Source organism: Amblyomma mixtum, chromosome 7 (assembly GCF_055824585.1).
Source record: "Amblyomma mixtum isolate Tamu chromosome 7, ASM5582458v1, whole genome shotgun sequence".
Lineage (NCBI taxonomy): Eukaryota > Metazoa > Arthropoda > Arachnida > Ixodida > Ixodidae > Amblyomma > Amblyomma mixtum.
In genome coordinates this window covers 106,733,139-106,753,975 of record NC_143018.1, presented here as the reverse complement: position 1 = coordinate 106,753,975, position 20,837 = coordinate 106,733,139, and the positions used below count along the sequence as shown (strand labels likewise).

Here is a 20,837-nt window from a genome sequence, read left to right as displayed (position 1 = left end):
GGCTTCCGTGGCCCCTGCTTTATGGGTGATCGCGCGAACTGCCTGGTTTGAAGTAACTCAATATTCAAAAGGTACTACTGAATCACTGATTTCAGTGCAGCGATGTCACCTGTGACAATCTTCACTGGCGCATTGAATCAATCAAATATAGATTTATTCCAGTCAGCTCAACGTAAGTGTGTTGAAATTATGAGAGTCACGCTTTTATTGATTCATGATGCAGATCAAATAGAGGTTCTTCAGTTACGTTAACTGCGTGGTTTGAAGTAACAATATTAAAAACGTACTGAATCACTCTGATTTCAGTGCAGCGACGTCACCTGTGACAATCTTCACTGGCACATTGAATCAATCAAAAATAGTTTTAATCCAGTCAGGTAGACGCAACAGTGTGTTGAAATTATGGTGAGTCACGCTTTTATTGATTTATGATGCAGAGCAAATAGAGGTTCTTTAATTACTCAATAATAAAATTAGTGGCAATCTTTGAGTCACACAATTAGGTGCTGTGGTAGTAAGCTGGTGCGGAATATACTCCGGGCAGGCTGTACAAAATGCTGTCTTCCCATCCCACGCGCTGCCAAGGTGCTGTCCATCCGGATTCCTCTGCTCTCCGTCAGCGCCGTACTAGTAGTCAGTAAGGGAGAGCTTGGGCAAAACCTGGGCACAGGAAAATGGCTTGGTAATTAGCATTTCTAAAACTAAAGTGATTATTTTCCGCGATAAGATAGGACAGGTTCCACATAATTTAACAATGAATTTAAATAATATTGTGAGTGAATTTAAAATGGTAGGAGTGGTCTTTACGGAAAATATGTCATGGGACAGGCACATCGAATATATCTCAAGTAAGCTCGGTTCAATCACTGGTACTTTGTAAAGGGATAGGAATTTCCTCCCCAAGGGCATCTGGTATACTCTTGTATAATTCTCTGTTTCTCATTTACAACACTGCAGTCTGCCTAATTATGGTTTCCTCATGGTAAAATATTGAACTCGTGATATACTAAACACATGCCTAATAGATAACATTGATATCCTTGGTCGTAACCCAAAAGAACTGAAAATTTTGTTCCTCTAGTGTACTGTTCTTAGCTAGCTTTTTGCGTTCTGAGTATTTTGACGGCTAGTCAAAAAGTGTGCCCGACTTTCTTTTCAGGAATTGCAGGCATTACGCTTATGTGCTCCTTTTTCCTTGCTTTTTGTTCACTATAGTGTGTTTACAGCCTTGAGTCTTCTTTGTCTAATATCCTGTACACTATTTAAGTTCGCCTCGGAGATTTGAATATATGTTTTCTCTTTTGCAAGCAAGGAAATGAGTTCAGTGTGTATACCTTTACTTTCAGTGGATTCGTTCTTGTGTTTTTCAGTACTGTACAAGCTCTACATTCTATTTTTTTTTATATGCACTATTTTTCCGAACTAATGTGTGTCGGGTTGTGCAACGTGCACTGCTGCTGCTTTTTAGGGGACGAGGACTTGTCAAGCTGCTGTCGCAGATTTCTGCCCTGCCTCCACCATCGTTGATGGAAATAAATGAAGTAAGATAAGGTAACCGGTCCCGAGGAGGGAGCCGCACATAACAACGAATGAAACCATTTGGTTCCCAGACTCGCACCCCTCAACATCACGGTCCATTCGCTTTTCGCGTGAGCCAACAGTGTGACGCTGGTGCTGCTTCCCAAATCAAACACTGCACTGTCCATTGTTTTACCTTTTGCGTCCCATTGCTTACAGCATAGCTTCGGGCAGTCAGTTCCACACCACTGAGCTTGAAGTCAGTCTTCTTTAGCAAAGATTTCGTTCGCGACCAGCTTACGGATGACGCCGAACACATCCTCGCTCCGAATGGCGCCCTTGGCTTGTGCATAGATGAGGACCTGCAAATTGGTCTCTGAAATAAAAGTGAAAGAATGCAGAAAAAGATGTCCAGAAGGGCCCTTGACTCAGTTCTGACACCTAATTAGCGCAATTGAAAAGGACAAAAACTGATACGAATTGAATATGAATCGAATGGGAATGTGAAGATTGAGAATGTGAGAATAAGGTCATGGCTGCTAAAATGAAAAAAAAAAGGTGTATTGACTCAACACGATGGCAAAAAATGACGGTTTCAGAACTGCACATCGCTTATTAGACAGCATGAAAGCCTACAACCACGTGTACATGCTCATGCAAAATAAGCACCAAAACAAAATGAATGAATGCCACATTCACTTTGAACACTTTTCTACTTTAGGAATGAACAAATGCACGTCTAGTGAATGCGTTGTCTTCGTTCACTCCTATCTTCCTCCCTTCCCTTACACCGAGGTTCAGGTCTCAACCGAGATATGCTAGACAGATACATTTCCTTTCCTCAAAAACAAATTTACCGACAAGCAAGGCGTAGTAGAGCCATACCGGCGATGGCGTTCCGTGGACTCCCTGGCAGCGTTGGAACACGCTGTCACGTTCCACTCTTAGTGGCGAAGCTTAACACACATCAGTGACACAAGCAGCAACACTGCGCTTAAAGCTTTCGCCTCCCTGCACTTTAGGTCAACAAAGTGCCCCCGTGAATTGTTTGCCCATTCCGAGAGTAAAGTGAAAAAGCGTGTTGATATCCAAACTGAACGAGCAAGACCGCACCGCTAGCCGTGATACGGTTCATGAATCGGCAAATTCCACTAGCCAAACGACTTCGAAAAAGAGAGGCTAAGCAAACCAAGCACCAAACTGGCTCGAAGCAAACAGGCCAAATTCAAGTAACTAAGCATGCTCGAAAAGTGAGGCGAAGCCAAGTAGCTAAATGTGCGCAAAAAAGAAAAGCAAAGTCAAATAGATGTTTCGGTGTCAGCTTGGCTCGTCGCGCGCATAAAATGTCTAAATATGCGTGTGCCAGCGCTTCCGTCCGAGTCGCAACCATGCGCTGGACCTGTCTTACCAGCCGGAAACGCCGCTAATTCCAATCAGCTTTCGCTGCCTAATGCGCTAAGCCAATAAGTTTAGCTGTACTAAATTTGGCTTTATAAGTTTTTTATTCCGAGAGAGATACTGTCGCAGTCAGCTTGCTCCGTGTGTCTTGGCTGCACTAAGACGTATCTGAATGAGTTATGTACCAACAAAATTTCAGCGCTGTGGGGCCGTGGTGGCATTGGTATTAAACGCCGCAAACCACCAACATTCCTTAGAATGTTAAGGAAAGAGTGAATTGAAATGCTTCGGAAACAACTTTCAATGAAACTGCGCACTTGTGCGCTCCAGAGCGCACAACAACAGTGAGTCAACAAAGTGACCCGGACGTCCCGGAGAAAGGAGATATGTAAGCTTCTCTGCAGTGCATAGGAGCTCAACAGCCGCGTGATTGCCCTTGTCCCTTAAAAGCTTGGCGCCGTGTGGAAAACATATGAAGAATTGCGGCTTCCATAGGAAGCCTGTTTACTAACTCTAGTCATGATACAGGTGGGCTACATGATGTCATATTGTTGACAGTTGTGCGACTCATCTTAGCAGAAGGGAAAATATAGTTTCCGAAGGAAAATTTCAGCTGCCTCACTGTGCGAGAGAAGCCATCTTGGAGAAAGGGACAGAAGTGTGTGAAATAGCTTGATTGTATTGGCTTTAACTCTGCTTTTAATTAGCCTTATGAAGAAATGCAGCCTGTGTGAACTTGAGGTGCTGGAAGTGGTAATGGAATACGTCGACTTAGGGCACGTAGTATCCACTGATCCAGATCATTAGAGGAAAACAATGGGTTGGAGCGCATATGATAGGCTCTCTGATATCGGGAATGGAAGTTTACCAATATCCCTCAAGAGAAAACTATATAGCAGCTGTATCTTAAGGGTACTGTTGGGTCTGGGGCATCCCACCGCTGCCACCACTGTTGGGACTGGGAGTCCGAGCCAGGAAACGGTCGAGGCGACGGTGAGTAAAAGGACGTTTATGTACAGTATGTACAAGGGCTTTTACATGATACAAGGGCCAAGAGCAGACGGGCAGCAGAAGAGCCATCGCGCCGGAGCTACGCTCGCCGCCGGGGCCGCCCTTCTTTGTGCTAGCCCGTGGTGCTCTTGGCCCTTGTATCATGTAAAAGCCCTTGTACATACTGTACATAAACGTCCTTTTACTCACCGTCGCCTCGACCGTTTCCTGGCTCGGACTCCCAGTCCCAACAGTACTCACCTATAGGGCAAAAACAGAGGCTAACAAAAGGGTGCAGCTCAAGTTAAGAGCGCAGCGAGCTGTGGAAAGATGATAGTTGTAACGTTAAGAGACCGGAAGCTGGTGGAGTGAGTGAGGGAACAAACGCGGGTCAATGAATCCTAGTCGAAACGAAGAAGAAGAAATGGACTTGGGCAGGGCATGTAATGCGAAGGCAAGATAAGCGCTGGTCCTTAAGCGGAACGGAGTGGATTCTAAGAGAAGGCAAGCGTAACAGGGGGCGGCAAAAAGTTAGGTTGGTGGATGAGGTTAAGAAGTTTGCGGATATACGGTGGCTGCAGCGGGCGAAGGACAGGGTTAATGGAGATACATGGGAGAGGCCTTTGCCCTGCAGTGGGCATAGTCAGGCTGACGATGAGGATGATGTAAACATGAAAAAAATAGAAATTCCACCAGTCAGTGGCCTGCATGGCCCACAGGTGCGATATCGAATCGACGAGAATTGTCCCCAGCAAATGCACTGTGATACCCAGCGGTCGGCGCGTAACTCCCGCACAACTTAGGCGAATCGTTAGCATTGGCTGGGAACTAATCATTACCTTTTGCCCAAAAGGGCACCCCCTTCCGTGGCGCCTCGACCTTGCGTTTGCCCTCAGCGGGCCCCTCGCCCGGATCCTCCTTTTGTTCCTGTGGTGGTACGGCAGTTTCTTCGGCTTCCCTGGCTTGCGAGCGATGTCGATACCCCGGTTCGAATCCTCCACGTGATCTTTAGCCTTATCCTTGACCTGGTCGGGATGTATCTGGCTGCCCTGTGGGGTGATGTCACTGCAAGTGAAAGCGTTGGTTTGTCGGGGTTCAAAGTCCCAAAGCGACTCAGGCTACGAGGGACGCCGCACTGAAGGGCTTCGCAATAAACGCGGCAACCCACAAATAAATGCGTACCGCAAGCACAGCCAGCCAGTCACACTAGTAACCAGTGGCGCAATTACAAATCACCAAGAGCAAAATGTTTTCAAAAACACCACCACATGCTTGTATGCGCGGGTATCGTCAACTGTGCGTACGCAGTGTACGGAGTGCGCCTTATCGAGCCTTTCGCACCCATTTCTCCGATAGGTTGATGGAAGCAAAAAGAATTGAGCAAATGTGCATGAGGAAGTAAAAGAGTGGCGAAAGAGTGGAATTATGAGCATTGCCAATTAAGGGGAGCCTTTTTAATAGCTTTGTTGTTTATCTCGTAAAAGGCTCAATTTGGAAAAAAAATTCTAATCAACTGTCCATTCGCTGTCTTTTACTTCTGACGAATAGTCTCCACACAACATGGGAGGGCGTCCTCACCTTCATCTGATGAGGCCTTAATGTCCCAAAGCGACTCAGGCTATGAGGGACGCCGAAGAGGGTGACGGTGGATTTGAGCAGAAAAACATGCGAAAGCGAGCGCGAGGGAGGGCACAGGGTGAGGAGAGGGTGAGGGAGGGAAAGACGCACAGGCTTACTGGGAGGGCGTCTCAAAGCTGGTGGCAGCCCTCTGCCCCTATACGGCTACCGCTGATTGAGCGCTGCAACTGTTTGCCTGCTCTCGAGATTTGCCACTGATGGTTTGAATTTTTATGTGCACTATATAGCGCAGAGGAACGCATCTTTCGTGTCAGTTTTCGCAGCGCTTCGTGCTCCTAGAACGCGCTCGTAATAATCACTACCCATGGGGCTCCAGAGCTAAACTTTCTCGTATCCTGCGGGACGTAGCTTCAGAACCGGTCCACGGGGCAGCGATGACCGTAATTTACTTCCAAGACATCAGGAAGCGTTGGCCAATCGACCGCTCGGCTAGCTGATGTTTAGCGCAACAAAAAGTGCACAACAGAGGCGCTGTCGGCTCTTCCTTTTACACACTGGTTGATCGCTTGGCAGTCTGTTCTTTTCCTCGTTTCATTCTTTTTGCGCTGCTGTTCTTAATTGGCCGGTGCGTAAAGACAGCCGGCGTGTGCGGGCTGCTTGGTGCGCCTCGTATACGTAGCACGTGATGAAGCTAGCTGTGCGTATTCCGGTAGGGCCTACTGTGTTTCGGTGTAGATAGGCATATTTTTCGAGCTTGTGACATTAGCCCACATTATTCTGTTCATTCTTCCGTTGCAAGCTGTTCCTGTCTTGAGAACGATCGACTCACCTATCTAAACGCTCCAAAGAACAAGAAATCGCCTTCCGTTTTTATTTAGGCGTGCAATGGGATCCAAGAAAACGGCCTTATTTGCAGAACATTTTTCATTTGCCCGATGTCGTGGTTCGCATTTTTCGCTTTTACGGCTGTGATTCTGCGAGCAGCGCGGTCCCATCGCGTACAGCGCTTGTTCCGGCGCCATGAGGGATACAAGTGGGACATCCAGGGGCGTAAAGCAGATTCCAGCGTTACCCACCATCGTATCAGCGCAAACAGTATCTTCCCATTGCAGATCCAGTGAATCTAGCCGACCACTTGTGTAGGCAGTCGAACAGAGCGCGAAAAACGTACTCGTTTCGCGTTAGAAGGCGCTGGAGGACGCTCTTTTCTGCAATAGTGTGGGTCTGACACCCCGAGTGCGGTAACTATGGCGTCGAAGATGCGGTTTCGAACTCTCCGGCATCCATGACACGACATCGGCCCCGCACCAGCATCTGAAACCCGGGGCGCTCCTTACAACCGCACCTTGCCATTCCACAGATATGCCACCGCTTCCCCTCGCTCTCTCGAACTCTTTCTTTGTCCGAGTAGCTCGATCTCTGTATCTAGACTCTTACTTTTGTATTATTCTGTTCGGCTGCGTAGTAATGTGCATGTTTATGCATCCTTTTTTGGTCATTACGCCGGTATTTCCAATGTGTTACTTTAACCATGCCTCGTATTTTGTGTTATCTATGCAGCTTTGTAATTCAGTAATGCACACTTCAGTGTTTTGCGTTTTGTTAGTCATGTTGTTACTATATTGAGCTTTGTGCGTGAGTGCCTTGTTGCATCTTGATTCAGAGTAGTGTGTTTTGTTGTCAAATCTGCTGCATACTCCCCATACCTTTGGTGAGAGGCTCATCAGGCGAGACCCCCGTCGCCAGTCAGCAGTCCGAATCTTCTTCTTCGGCGCATGGGGAGTAGTGTGTTGCTCCACCCGCTCCAGACCTAAGGAGTGTGCAGCGGTGGGTTGATCGGCCCGAATAATTAGGACGGTGTCTATTGTACCGGCAGAAGGGATAACTTCCTGGCTTAAATTCTCTCGGCACTTGCTTCTCATGGGCTTCTTAGGACGTAAAGAGGATTTGTCTGCTCTTTGAACGCCCTCGATTCTCCCGGCACAGCTCATTTCAGCCAATGCCGGAAGTACCAGTCTGACCGGACCCTTACCCGTGGTCGGCTACAGAGTGAGCCTAGTCCCTCGGTTATTTCTTACAGCCATTCCTGGTTACTAAGAGGCTCGAAGAGCTAAGCGAAATCCATGCGGCTCGACACAGTCGAAAGTCGACGCGGTGAATAGTCTGCGCCTATAGCGTGACTCAATAACACCGGCACAAACAGCCGTGCTGCGTTAATAAGAACCTCGTTGGTGTGGACGACTCGAATCATGGACAGCATTTCTGGGGAGAAAATTTTCTTCGTGTATTTTCAACTCGTTAATTTGGAAACACGCTGTTCGGACAATAGAATGGGTGAAAACGCTCCAGGCCGATTGGGATCCATGCAATATCTTGTCGTGACATATGGACAGCGATGAGCACGAACTCAAATCCCCAACCAAGCCTTTTCATTCCTGCATTTTGTGTGCTGGACGCCAGCGGTAAAGCAGTTAAAAAGTGCAAATGCCAGAATCATGGCTCTATTTTGTCTCTTCCTGAGTTGAAGTGTCGTGCTCATAAATGGCTGCTAACGGTGCTCCCTTGGCGGCTTGTGTTGTACTGAAGGCCTGTTTCAGCAGCTGATCGTCGACACACAACAGTTATGTACTAGGGGCAGAATGTTCTTGCGGGCTACTTGGCTCATTTCGACAAACGGTATACGATGGCGGGGAGTGGACAAGGACAGGAGACAGAAACGAGGCCTACGTTTTGTCGATATGAACCAACCAGCCCGCAAGAAGGACTGCGCGCGTGGTGTCTATCTAATTACTTTTCATTCCCCAGCTCCACATGTGACGTCAAGACACTCTCAAACAATCAGGCTTTTCCGCACACACCGGCGACGACGCCAGCGGCGCCGGGATCTGAGCTGAACCGAACCCTTTGCGCTGTCGCGATATAGAAGTTGAGAAGTAAAAGGATTCACAGACCAAAGCAGGGAACCAGCATCTGTGCTGCCACTGGTACTTGGCACAGTGGGAGAAATCCTTTAAGACGTTGTGGAGTACTGATGTAATTCAATGTCGACAAAGTTAAAATCTCTGAACTACAAAAAGCGCACTCCTTACATCCATGCAAATCGTTCGCCAATACATAAGAGCGTCTTGACCTGGGCGGGGCACGTGATATACTGACATTATCGCATACAGCATAATATCTAGTTGCTGCATATTTGCGGCTACTAAGACAGACCACAAGCCGCCGCAGATCCATGCCAAGCAGCTAATTTTTACCTCTAATAAAAGGAACTGAAAGGCATTACACAGTACAGCAGACAGAAAATTCAATATCAATAATGATACTAAAATCTTCAGCAGTTAACAGTAAGCTGCAGTTGGACAAGGAATACGAATTTTCGGCACAAAGGGAAATTAGCAGAAAGAGATGAGGTAAACTTTTCATTAGAAAGCATGAGTTGCATGTGATGCAGAAAGTATTTTCAGCTATGGCATAGGGTGAAATTGTCATCGCGTGCCCCAATTACGACTTAATGTCACTGCTAGGTGAAATTTCTTTTCGTTACGCCACTGCTCGTTCCTCACGCTGGAGTGGACACCACTCTTTCAGGTCACTTCAGTGTGCAGGGGCACTACCGTCTGGTTTAGTTTGGTTGACAGGGTTTAACGTCCCAAAGAGACCGAGGCTATGAGCGACGCCGTTAGTGAAGGGCTCCGGATAATTTCGACCACGTGGAGTTGTTTAACCTGCACTGCCATGCACTGCAATCCAAACCACTCAGTTTTTTTAATTACATTTCATACAGCTACTAGCACCCCCCCCCCCCCCTCCCCCCCGGCATTTTTAGGGAAACCTTCTAGTCAGTGAGCCGGTCAGGTAAGTATATAGGGTGGTACTTCTCCATATACAGTGCTAGTTCTTTAAGTAATAAACAAGGACTCAGGGGGAAGAGTGGGTGCGCTTTACCCGGTATAGATGTTTGAGAAGTTAACGTTATAAACTCTGGTCCATATTGTTGGCTACACACGACAACAGCAGCTTTTTGGGAAGCCGGAAGAAAGTGTCCGCAGGAGGCAGAGTTATCATAACAAAGAGAACAGCAGCCGTGAGGTGTGTGCGCTTAAGCTGGCACTGAGTAACGTGTGCGGCCGAGCTATGCCCCAGCTGTGGCTGGCGGTGCTGCCTGCGCTAATGGATATTCCGCTTGAAGGACGGCTAAGTACCCAATTTCGTACATGCTGATAAATTTAATTTTGACTGCAGTTAAACAAAACAGGGAAGGCATGTCTATTGTTTGAAGCTGGCTGTCTGCCTGTTTCAGAGCGGCAAGTCTGAGAACCAGCTGCCCAAGAGAGAGACGAGAAACATGGACTCGTCGCAACTTATGACAAAAGTCGGGGCGCATGTACGTGTGAAATATGCAGGCGTACCCGTGCGACTCCTTCACAGACGTGGACTCGGCTGGTGACCGCGTTCTTTGGTCAGCAGCGCCCAATACGATGGACGTGTTGTCATGGTGGCGCTGGTCCTCCAGAGACTCGTGCACAGGGGCGCTTAAAGAAGCTTCGCACTTAGCCCCTTTGGTTTCCGCGTCTTCTGTCATGCGGTGCGCATCAGACGCCACCTGGGACTCGTGCCCAGGCACCGCAGAACTTGCTGAACTGAGAGGAAGAAGAAATTGTTATTGTTAGTCGAGTGAGGACATAAGGGTCACCTACATTACCGATGACTGATTAACCTTTTTGATCAGCAAACAAGTTGTGGACATTGTGGAACGAGTGGGAAAAAGTAACAATATGCCCATGGAAAGACCGCGGTCACGATAAACTAATCGGCTTGATCAGAAAATAAGATGGAAAATTAAAGCAAAAGATCCACTTGAAAGGCAGAAAAAAAATTTACGGAGGGAGCTGAACACTATAGTTACGCGCTGTGAATGCGGAACTGCAGCACGCGGTGCGTTCGGTTCCGGCGATGGCGTGCTATTCCAATGCACAGCGAAGCTGATCCGTTCGCGCCGCCCGATTGGAAGACGATGGCGAGGATACCCGAACCGAGCGCGAGAGACTGGCAGTACCACATGCGGGGCCTTTAGCTGCAGCGATGGCGCAGTGCTGTAATGAGGTGGCCAGCGATGCTGATCTATTCGGGTCGGTGCGAGTTCGAAACTCTGTTCGGAAGAAAGATCATTTTAAGAATTTTTTTTCTTTCTTGACGTCATGAGTTCACGTGGACCCATTTCTCGCGGAAGGGATGCCCGATTTTCTCACTAATGAGCCATGCAATACTCTGAGGGGGTGGTGTATAAGACTCCTCTCACCTGCGGAAAAATATTGCCACGTATCATTGCAGTGTCCGTTCGTTCGCGCAAGGCCGCAGGAAAGGGATGTTATCATTTGTGTTCGTGATGCGAGAAACGACCGGACTAATCTCGATTGATCGCAGCCATGAAGAGCTGCATCTACATGTTTCCAGATTACCGTAGGTGATCTTGACCTGTTATCTCGGAGTTTCCTTGCCGGCTTTAAATCGAGCGATGCAGCGAGGGGCGGGCATTCGTAGTTTTACGACTGACAAGCATCTTTGTTGTCAACGCCGCTGCCGTGCTGTTTAGTTCTTTTGCGGGCGTAAGTCAGCCCAAATAAAGAGCTTCGTTTGCAGATCTTGTTGCTGTCTTCCTGACGGCTAGACTGCCGTCACTACAACGTGACAATGTATCGGCCAGACAGGGAGGTGCATTGATACACGTCTGAAAAAACATCAGGACTCAACTAAGTTCCATAATTTAGCTGACCATCGCTGCAATTGCAAATCTTGTTGTCCTCCATTACGTCATAGTGACAATTTCTTCAAACACCCTGTCCGTTTAACAAGAGGCATCACCGAATATTACCACATAAAGAAAAAATAACATTGTGCGTCCGCCAGCCCTAGATGATATAAAGTCATGTTTCTTTATCCCATAGCAACACGTGCGTTATGTTTTATTCTATGACTGTTTGTCTATGCTTCTATTGTATTCGCCTTGTTTCCTATCGATAGCCTTCATTTGTGAGTCAGCGCATGTCTGTGTTTCTCAATCTTTCGTCCAGCTCTTTTGAGCTGCTACTTCACGTTTGAAAAAAAACTGCGTAGCTGATGGAATGCAGAAATTAGAGGCGATGGATCTCTAGAAATGAGCCAGAACGTAAAGTGAGCGGCCGAAACAGCTGGTTATGAACAAGAGATGGGCGGAAAGTGGGATGTTTACCCCGGACATGCAACGAGTGGAAGCACCTTCCCGCTCCACTGTGACTAATTAATGATCACCGTTTGTTCCAAGACTGCATTAGCTAACAATGTATAAAGAGCAACATTGTGAAATTAAGCTCGCATTGTTCTTTCATTGTATTGCTATACGTATAAGCACTCCCCTCTGTAATTCCGCATGTCCCTGAGGCTATTTCAAAATAAATTAATACATCGTTCGAAAACAGAGCGACCGATTAGTTTCCGTTTCGCTTCTCGGAGCTTCACGGCAACCTTTTGCTTCGCCAGATATAAGATGTCCACCAGCCACTACAATTGAGCTGCACGTCTCTCAGGTCGCTGGTTGACGCGTCACTGGTCATTCCTTTCCTTTCGTTGTCACCTGCCTAACCCCAACGCGCGTCTCCTTCGCTTCTGTATGCATGGGGGCTCCATTCTCGAATAATTGCCACAAATTTCTTTATGCTCCAATTCATTTAGTTTATCCGCTGACAATGATGTTTTAGTCATGTCGAAAGCTTCTAATCACCAGTTTTCTAATTTCTTAAATTACTTTTCATTCCTCAGCTCCAAATGTGGCGTCAAGACCCTCTCAAGCAATCAGGCTTTTCCGCACACACAGGCGACGACGCCAGCGACGCTGGGATCTCAGCTGAGCCGAACCCTTAGCGCTGTCGCGTTAAAAAAGCTGAGAAGTAAAATGATTTACAGACCAATGAAGGGAACCGGCATCTGTGCTGTCACTGGTACTTGGCACAGTGGGAGAAATCCTTTAAGACGTTGTGATATATACTTAAGTAATTCAATGTCGACGAAGATAAATTCCCTCAACTACAAAAACCCCGCTCCTGACATCCACACAAATCGTTCGCCAATACATAAGAGCATCTTGAACTGCGCGGGGCACGCGATACAGTGACATTATCGCATACAACATAACATCTAGTTGCTGAATATTTACGGTTACTAAGACAGACCACAAGCCGCCGCAGATCCATGCTCAGCAGCTAATTTTGAACTCTAATACAAAGAACTGAAAGGCATTGCACAACACAGCAGACAGAACATTCAATATCAATAATAATACTAAAACCCTCAGCAGTCACCGGTAAGCTGCAGTTTGACAACGAATTGAATTTTCGGCACAAAGGCAAATTAGCAGAAAGAGATGAGGTAAACTTTTCATTAGAAGCATGAGTTGCATGAGATGCAGAAAGTATTTGCAGCTGTGGCCAAGGGTGAAATTGTCATCACGTGCCCCAGTTAGGACTTAATCACACTGCTAGGTGAAATTCCTTTTCGTTACAGCACTGCTCGTTCCTCGCTGGAGTGGACACCACTGTTTCAGGTCACTTCAGTGTGCAGGGGCACTACCACCTGGTTTAGTTTGGTTCATAGGGTTTAACGTCGCAAAGAGACAGGCTATGAGAGATGCCGTTAGTGAAGGGCTCCGGATCATTTCGGCCACGTGGGCTTGTTTAACCTGCACTGCCATGCACTGCAATCCAAACCACTCAGTTTTTTTAATTGCCTTTCATGCAGCTACTAGCACCCCCCCCCCCCCCCCGGCATTTTTAGGGAAACCTTCTAGTCAGTGAGCCGGTCAGCTAAGTATATAGGGTGGTACTTCTCTCTACATTGTTAGTTCTTTAAGTAATAAACAAGGACTCGGGGGGAAGAGTGGGCGCGCCTTACCTGGTATAGATATTTCAGAAGTTCACGTTATAAACTCTAGTTCATACTGTAGGTTACACACGACAAGAGCAGCATTTTGGGAAGCCGCAAGACAGTGTCCGCAGAAGGCACAGTTATCACAGCAAAAAGAGAACAGCAGCAGTGAGGTGTGTGCGCTTACGCTCGCACTGAGCAACGGGTTCAGCCGAGCTATGCCCCAGCTGTGGCAGTGCAGCCTGCACTGATGGATATTCTGCTTGAAGGAGGGCTAAGTACCCAATTTCGTACATGCAGTTAAATTTAATTTTCAGTGCAGTGTAACAAAACAGGGAAGGCATGTCTAATGTTTGAAGCTAGCTGTCTGCCTGTCTCAGAGCGGCAAGTCTGAGAACCAACTGCCCAAGACAGACACGAGAAGCATGGACTCGACGCAACTTACGACAAAAGTCAGGGCGCATGTACGTGTGAAATATGCATGCGTACCCATGCGACTTCCTCAGAGGCGTGGAGTCCTGTGGTGACCGCGTTCTTTGGTCAGCAGCGCCCGATACGATTGACGTGTTGTCATGGTGGCGCTGGTCCTCCAGAGACTCGTTCACAGGGGTGCTTGAAGAAGCTTCCCGCGTAGCCTGTTTGGTTTCCGCGTCTGCTGTCATGCGGTGCGCATCAGATGCCACCTGGGACTCGTGCCCAGGCACCGCAGAACTTGCTGAGCTGCGAGGAAGAAGAAATCGTTATTGTTAGGGCAGTGAGGACATAAGGGTCACCTACATCACCGTGCGCCTTTCAAAAAGCCTTCAGTGGAAGTCAGTGAAACACTGCGCGTGGCATCACACATGGGCGCCACTAGAATTTCTGAATAGATATGCCGAGCCTCGCGTTTGGTTTCCCTGCGCCGCTCGCCCCTCTACAGGCCACACGCAGTCGCATGGCTCCGAAAGAATCTGCGCATTGCAAAGAAGCCAACTCCTCCGCGTCGTTAAGTCCTAGACTGCTGCTGACGGTCCGCTGATCACCTATTCTAATCGTGCTTTGTGCCATTAACATTTTGTCCGACTGCAGTTGTTAATTAAGAACGATGTTTCCTAACCAAACAGGCAAATATGTGAGTTCGATAATTGTTCGCTAATTTCATAAATGCGGTAAGTAGCACGTAGATAGGGGTAGTTTTATTGTGGACAGCTAGGTAGCATGCGTAGATACAACAGTGAAGAATTTGTTGAGTGTTTAAGTCAGGATATAATGGACAGATCATCCTGATAGGGGATATCAATGTCCACGTTGTGGAATAATATGCGCGCACGAAATACAACGGCACAATTCCATTAGAACTATGTGAGTGACATGACCTGGTGGTAGTTAACAGAGAAAAGCAAATAAGACGGACAAGAAAATTGGGAATCAAGAACTCAGCTGTCGAGGATCGATACAGTAATGACATCGAAGTTATTATAAAACGAAATCAGGTGAAGATGGTTTTTACGGCTTAGGAGGTTACCATAAGCGGGTTACCCTCTGCAGGGGCAAGAAAAACAGGATGGAGTTAAGGCAGCCTGATGACTGACTAACCTTCTTGACCAGCAAAGAAGTGGTGGACATTGCGGAACGAGTGGGAAAAAAGTAACAGTATGCCCACAGAAAGACCGCGGTCACGATAAACTCGTCGGCTTGATAAGAATAGAAGCTGGAAATGTAAAGCAAAAGGCCCACTTGTAAGGCAGAGAAAAAAAAAATTACGGAGGGCACTGAACACTATAGTTACTCGCTGTGAATGCGGAACTGTTGCACGTGGTGCGTTCGGTGCCGGCGGTGGCGTGATATTCTAATTGCACAGCGAAGCTGATCTGTTCGCGCAGCCCGATTGGAAGACGATGGCGAATGTACCCAAATGCAGGGCGAGTGATTGGCAGTATAGCATGCGGGGGCCTAGCTGCAGTGATGGCGCAGTACTATAATGAGGCGGCCAGCGATGCTGATCTATTCATGTCGGTGCGAGTTCGAAACTTTCTTCGGAAGAAATGTCATTTAAAAGTTTTTTTCTTTCTTGACGTCATGAGACCACGTGGACTTCTGTCTCGCGGACGGGATGCCCGATTTTCTCACTAATGAGACATACAATACTCTGAGGAGGTGATGTATAAGATTACTCTCACCTGTGAAAAAATATTGCTACGTATCATTGCAGCGTCCTTTCGTTCGTGCAAGGCCGCAGGAAATGGGTGTCATCATTTTTGTTCGTGACGCGAGAAGCGACCGGACTAATCTTGATTGATCACAGCCATGAAGAGCTGCATCTACGTGTTTCCAGATTATGGTAGTTTATTTTTACCTATTGTCTTGAAGTTTCCTTGCCGGCTTTAAATCGAGCGATGCAGCGAGCGGCGGGCATTCGTAGTTTGACGACAGACAAGCATATTTGTTGCTAATGCCGCTGCCGTGCTGTTTAGTGCTTTTGCGGGTGCAAGTCAGCCCAAATAATGAGCTTCGTTTGCAAATCTTGTTGCAGTCTTCCTGACCGCTGGACTGCCGTCACTGCAACGTGAGAATATATATTGGCATACAGGGACGTGCATTGATACACGTCTGGAAGAACATCAGGACTCAACTAAGTTCCATAATTTAGCTGACCATCGTCGCAATTGCAAATCTTGTTGTCCTCCATTACGCCATACTGACAATTTGTTCAAACATGCTGTCCGTTTAACAAGAGGGATCACCGAAGCGTACTACATAAAGAAAAAACACAAGAATAAGAGAAATCCTTTAAGACGTTGTAAAGCACTCAAGTAATTCAATGTCGGCCAAGTTAAAATCTCTCAACTACAAAAACCCCACTCCTGACATCCACACAAATCGTTCGCCAATACATAAGAGCAGCTTGAACTGGGCGGGGCACGTGATATACTGACATTATCGCATACAGCATAGTATCTAGTTGCTGCATATTTACGGTCACCATGACCGACCACAAGCCGCCGCAGATCCATGCAAAGCAGCTAATTTTTACCTCTGATACAAGGAACTGAAAGAGATCATACAGCACCGCAGACAGAAAATACAATATAAATAATAAAAAATGTAGGGTCACTGACCAAGTCAAAGTTTAATTAAACGTACTGACGTTTCGGAAGCCCTACGGCTTCCTTGTTCATAATGGGGAAACCAGGCAGGCTTTTTGCCTGGTTTCCCCATTGTGAACAAGGAAGCCGTAGGGCTTCCGAAACGTCAGTAGGTTTAATTAAACTTTGACTTGGTCAGTGACCCTACATTTTTTATTATGCCTCCACCAGACCAGACGATGTTTCGTCGAACTCGACTACAATTCGAACTCGAGGGGGTGGGAACCTTGTCAAGCGATAACCGCTTTTATTCCCATCCCCTCCAACACTGTATGGTGATGGAAATAAATCATTATTATTATTAATAACAATAATAATACTAAAATCCTCAGCAGTCACCGATAAGCTGCAGTTTGACAACGAATCTGAATTTTCAGCACAAAGGCAAATTAGCCGAAAGAGATGAGGTAAACTTTTTATACAAATCATGAGTTGCATGAGTTTGCATGGCTCAAGTGGGAAATGCAGAAACTATCTTCAGCTGTGACCAAGGGTGAAATTGTCATCGCGTGCCCCAATTACGACTTAATGCCACTGCTAGGTGAAATTTCTTTTCTTTACGACACTGCTCGTTCCTCACGCTGGCAGTGAACACCACTGTTTCAGGTCACTTCAGTGTGCAGGGGCACTACCGTCTGGTTTAGTTTGGTTTATAGGGTTTAACGTCCCAAAGAGACCGATGCTATGAGTGACGCATTAGCGAAGGGCTCCGGATAATTTTGACCACATTGGGTTGTTTAACCTGCACTGACATGCACTGCATGTCAAACCACTCGTATTTTTGATTACCCTTCATGCAGCTACCCCCACCTCCCCCCATCCCTCGGCATTTTTAGGAAAACCTTCGAGTCAGTGAGTCGGTCAGCTAAGTACTTAGGGTGATACTTCTCCCTAGACAGTACTAGTTTTTTTTTTAAATAAATAAGGACTCAGGGGGAAGAGCGGGTGCACCTTACCTGGTATAGATGTTTGAGAAGTTAACTCTGGTGCATATTGTAGGCTACAGACGACAACAGCAGCATTTTGGGAAGCCGGAAGACTGTCCGCAGTTATCATAGCAAAGAGAACAGCAGCAGTGAGGTGTGTGCGCTTACGCTTGCACTGAGAAACGGGTTCGGCCGAGCTATGCCCCAGCTGTGGCAGTGCTACCTGCGCTAATGGATATTCCGCTTGAAGGAGGGCTGAGTACCGAATGTCGTACATGCTGATAAATTTTACTTTGATTGCAGTGTAACAAAACAGGGAAGGCGTGTCTAACGTTTGAAGCTAGCTGTCTGCCTGTTTCAGAGCGTCAAGTCTGAGAACCAGCTGCCCAAGAAAGACACGAAAAACGTGGACTCGTCGCAACTTACGGCAAAAGTCAGGGCGCATGTACGTGTGAAATATGCATGCGTACCCATGCGACTTCCTCAGAGGCGTGGAGTCCGGTGGTGACCGCGTTCTTTGGACAGCAGCGCCCGATACGATGGACGTGTTGTCATGGTGGCGCTGGTCCTCCAGAGACTCGTGCAGAGGGGTGCTTGAAGAAGCTTCGCACTTAGCCCGTTTTGCCTCCGCATCTTCTGCCGTACGGTGCGCATCAGACGCCACATGGGACTCGTGCCCAGGCCCCGCAGAACTCGTCTTTTCCTTCGTGGACTCTGCTGAGCTGCGAGGAAGAAGACATGGTTATTGTTAGTCGAGTGAGGACATAAGGGTCACCTACGGCGCCGCGGTGGCTCAGTGGTTATGGTGCTCGGCTGCTGGCCCGAAAGACGCGGGTTCGATTCCGGCTGCGGCGGTTCAATTTCTTTGGGGGAGAAATTCTAGAGGCCCGTGTACTGTGCGATGTCAGTGCACGTTAAAGAACCCTAGGTGGTCGAAATTTCCGGAGCCCTCCACTACGGCGTCTCTCATAGCCTTAGTCGCTTTGGGACGTTAAACCCCATAAACCAAACCAACCATAAGGGCCACCTACATCACCGTGCTCCTTTCAAAAAGCCTGCAGTGGAAGTCAGTCAAACACTGCACGTGGCATCACTCATGGGCGCCACTAGAATTTCTGAGTAAACATCCGAAGCCTCGCGTTTGGTTTCCTTGCCACGCTCGCGCCTCTACACGCCACACCCCACACGGAATCACGTGCTCAGAAAGAATGTGCCCATTGCAAGGAAGCTAAGCCCTCCGCATCATTGAGCCCTATACTGCTGCTGAGGGTCCATTCATTACCTATTGGAATCGTGCTTTGTGGCATTAATATTTTGTACGACTGCACATGTTAATTAAGAACGATGTTTCCTAATCAAACATGCAAATATTCGAGTTCGCTAATTGTTCAAACGAAAATGCTCGCGACTTCTGGCGTTTAGAACCTATGGCGCCACGCTTCCACATGGCGAGGATTTTGTCGGTCTCGATGCCAGCAGTAAAAAGCTTCAGATTGGGCCAAATTGGATGGACCGCTTAAAAAAACAAAAGCTATAGGAACCAGAAACACATATAAAGCTTCTTTGGGTCTCTAGAAACGAGGGAAATCCTGGAAACCAAGCTGTCCACCTCGCAGCCCGAGAAATTATAAACCAGGGCACCCTCATCCAACGGACCGAGACGAAATGGCACTGAGCAACGGGAATCAGCTCCATCGGCAAAGGGAAGAGAGACGAATCTACCCACCTCCGTGTAGCAGACTGAGCAGGCAGTTGGCAATAACACTGAGAAGAACTCAGACGAGAAGCGCAGTTATTCCTAGCAGACTGGCAGCTATCCCCAAGGATGGTAGCTTGTCACAATGCAAATACTCTGCACTACCTCAAACAAGACAGGAACACATCCTTCGGGGATGCGACCATAATCCACCCCAAAAGAGTTAACCAGACTAGCCCCCCACCCTTCCCCCCAAAAAAGTAGTGGGAGAAGATATTAAGAAATTCTGACGACGATAAACAAGCCAGGCTATAGCCTGACGGAATGGTCGGCAAGGATTGCATCCCCTCGAGTCCCGACCTAGGCGTCCCTGGCCTGGCGTCGCCATCCAACTCCCCTTTTGTACAATAAATTCGTTTCCCTGCCTCCTTTGCCATAACTCGTTAAGATAGGTATTTTTGCAGTCGGTGCAATAATAAAAAACTGTCATTTACTGCAAAGTATTCCGACGAGAATAAAGCAAGTTTGGCAGCCGAACACAAGTGGACCGAGTTTGCACTCATTCTAACCGCTGCACGAAGGCTGCCGGCTGCAAGCACGAGTTACTCCTTTCCCTAGAATATAGCAAATGAACCTGGTCAAATTCCAATAAGGTTGCTCGCTAAACTGACCACGCAAAGTAAGAAAGCACTAAAACTATAGATAAAGCCTTCAACAGCAAAAATCTACCTGAATATTGCCTGCACACCAGACTAAGTTTAATATCAAAAGATAAGCCAGGACTGACTAATGCACACCGATCGCGATAATGAAGGCTTACATACAATGCACGCTATCAGAACAACCATGAAACATGAAAGAATAGGAGAACTGCAAAATGGTTTTAGACAGGGCACACTTTTGGAGGACGATTTCTTTGTAGCAACGCTAGTGCATTTTCAAGAGCGGTTATTTTGAAATAGGACGCTATGATATACCTTTTCTTGAGACGAAAGCTGCATAGGAGAGTGTCAGCCTGGAGTTATTCTTAAAATTTATGGTGGAAGCAGGGCTGGATAGTGATGTAACTGAACGTCTAAGCGCCATACACAAGGATGTTACATTGCAAGTAAACTGCGAAGGGCTCCTCAGTGCGGATGAGTTCATTATATAAAATGCGTGTCTCTAGGGTGTGCCTTGTCGCCAATGGTTTTCGTGATTTATATGGAGAGGACGGAGCGCCTACTAGAGAATGGTAGCACTGAGTTTATTTTGATGTGTAGTGGACATGCTCTAACAACATACCAGTGTCTTCCTGGTGTAGCCTATACGTGGATGATGTGGTAGTTTTTGCATACATCCATTACGAATAACAACTCCTCTGAGAAAACTTTTCGAAAGAAGCCCGGGATATCAGAAACGAGTCCTGCGTTGTGTCGATATGAATCAACTAGCCCGCAAGGAGGACTGTGCCCGTGGTGTTCCGTTTATTTGCATCCTGTCCTTGTCCTAATTGCGCACTCCTACCGTTTATCAAAATGTACGGTGCCGATGATACCACCATTCTAGCATCCGACTAGTCAATAGATATGCGAGCAGTCTGAATAGGAGATATGTAATCGACCGTCTCACCGACCACTAGGAGCTTCAAACTGCATAACGTTATTTTCGAAACAACGGTGACTAGGATAGCACACTTTCAGCCCCAAGATTTTATTTAATTTACACATC

At 47.2% G+C, this 20,837-nt stretch overlaps 1 protein-coding gene across 3 annotated transcripts in view; it reads right to left on the bottom strand.

The window, feature by feature from the left end:
* Window positions 1–390: 390 nt before the first annotated feature.
* Window positions 391–20,837, bottom strand: part of LOC149337124 (uncharacterized) — a 53,386-nt gene continuing 32,939 nt past the window's right edge. For all 3 annotated transcript variants that reach the window (XM_089553338.1, XM_089553339.1, XM_089553340.1), the window contains 6 exons: window positions 17,902–18,153; window positions 13,870–14,100; window positions 9,894–10,124; window positions 4,746–4,971; window positions 1,715–1,894; window positions 391–660 (listed from right to left, as the gene is read on the bottom strand). In XM_089553338.1, the coding sequence (XP_089409464.1) occupies window positions 628–660; window positions 1,715–1,894; window positions 4,746–4,971; window positions 9,894–10,124; window positions 13,870–14,042 (843 nt within the window). In that variant the 5' untranslated portion in view covers window positions 14,043–14,100; window positions 17,902–18,153 and the 3' untranslated portion in view covers window positions 391–627. The remainder of the gene's footprint in view (window positions 661–1,714; window positions 1,895–4,745; window positions 4,972–9,893; window positions 10,125–13,869; window positions 14,101–17,901; window positions 18,154–20,837) is intronic.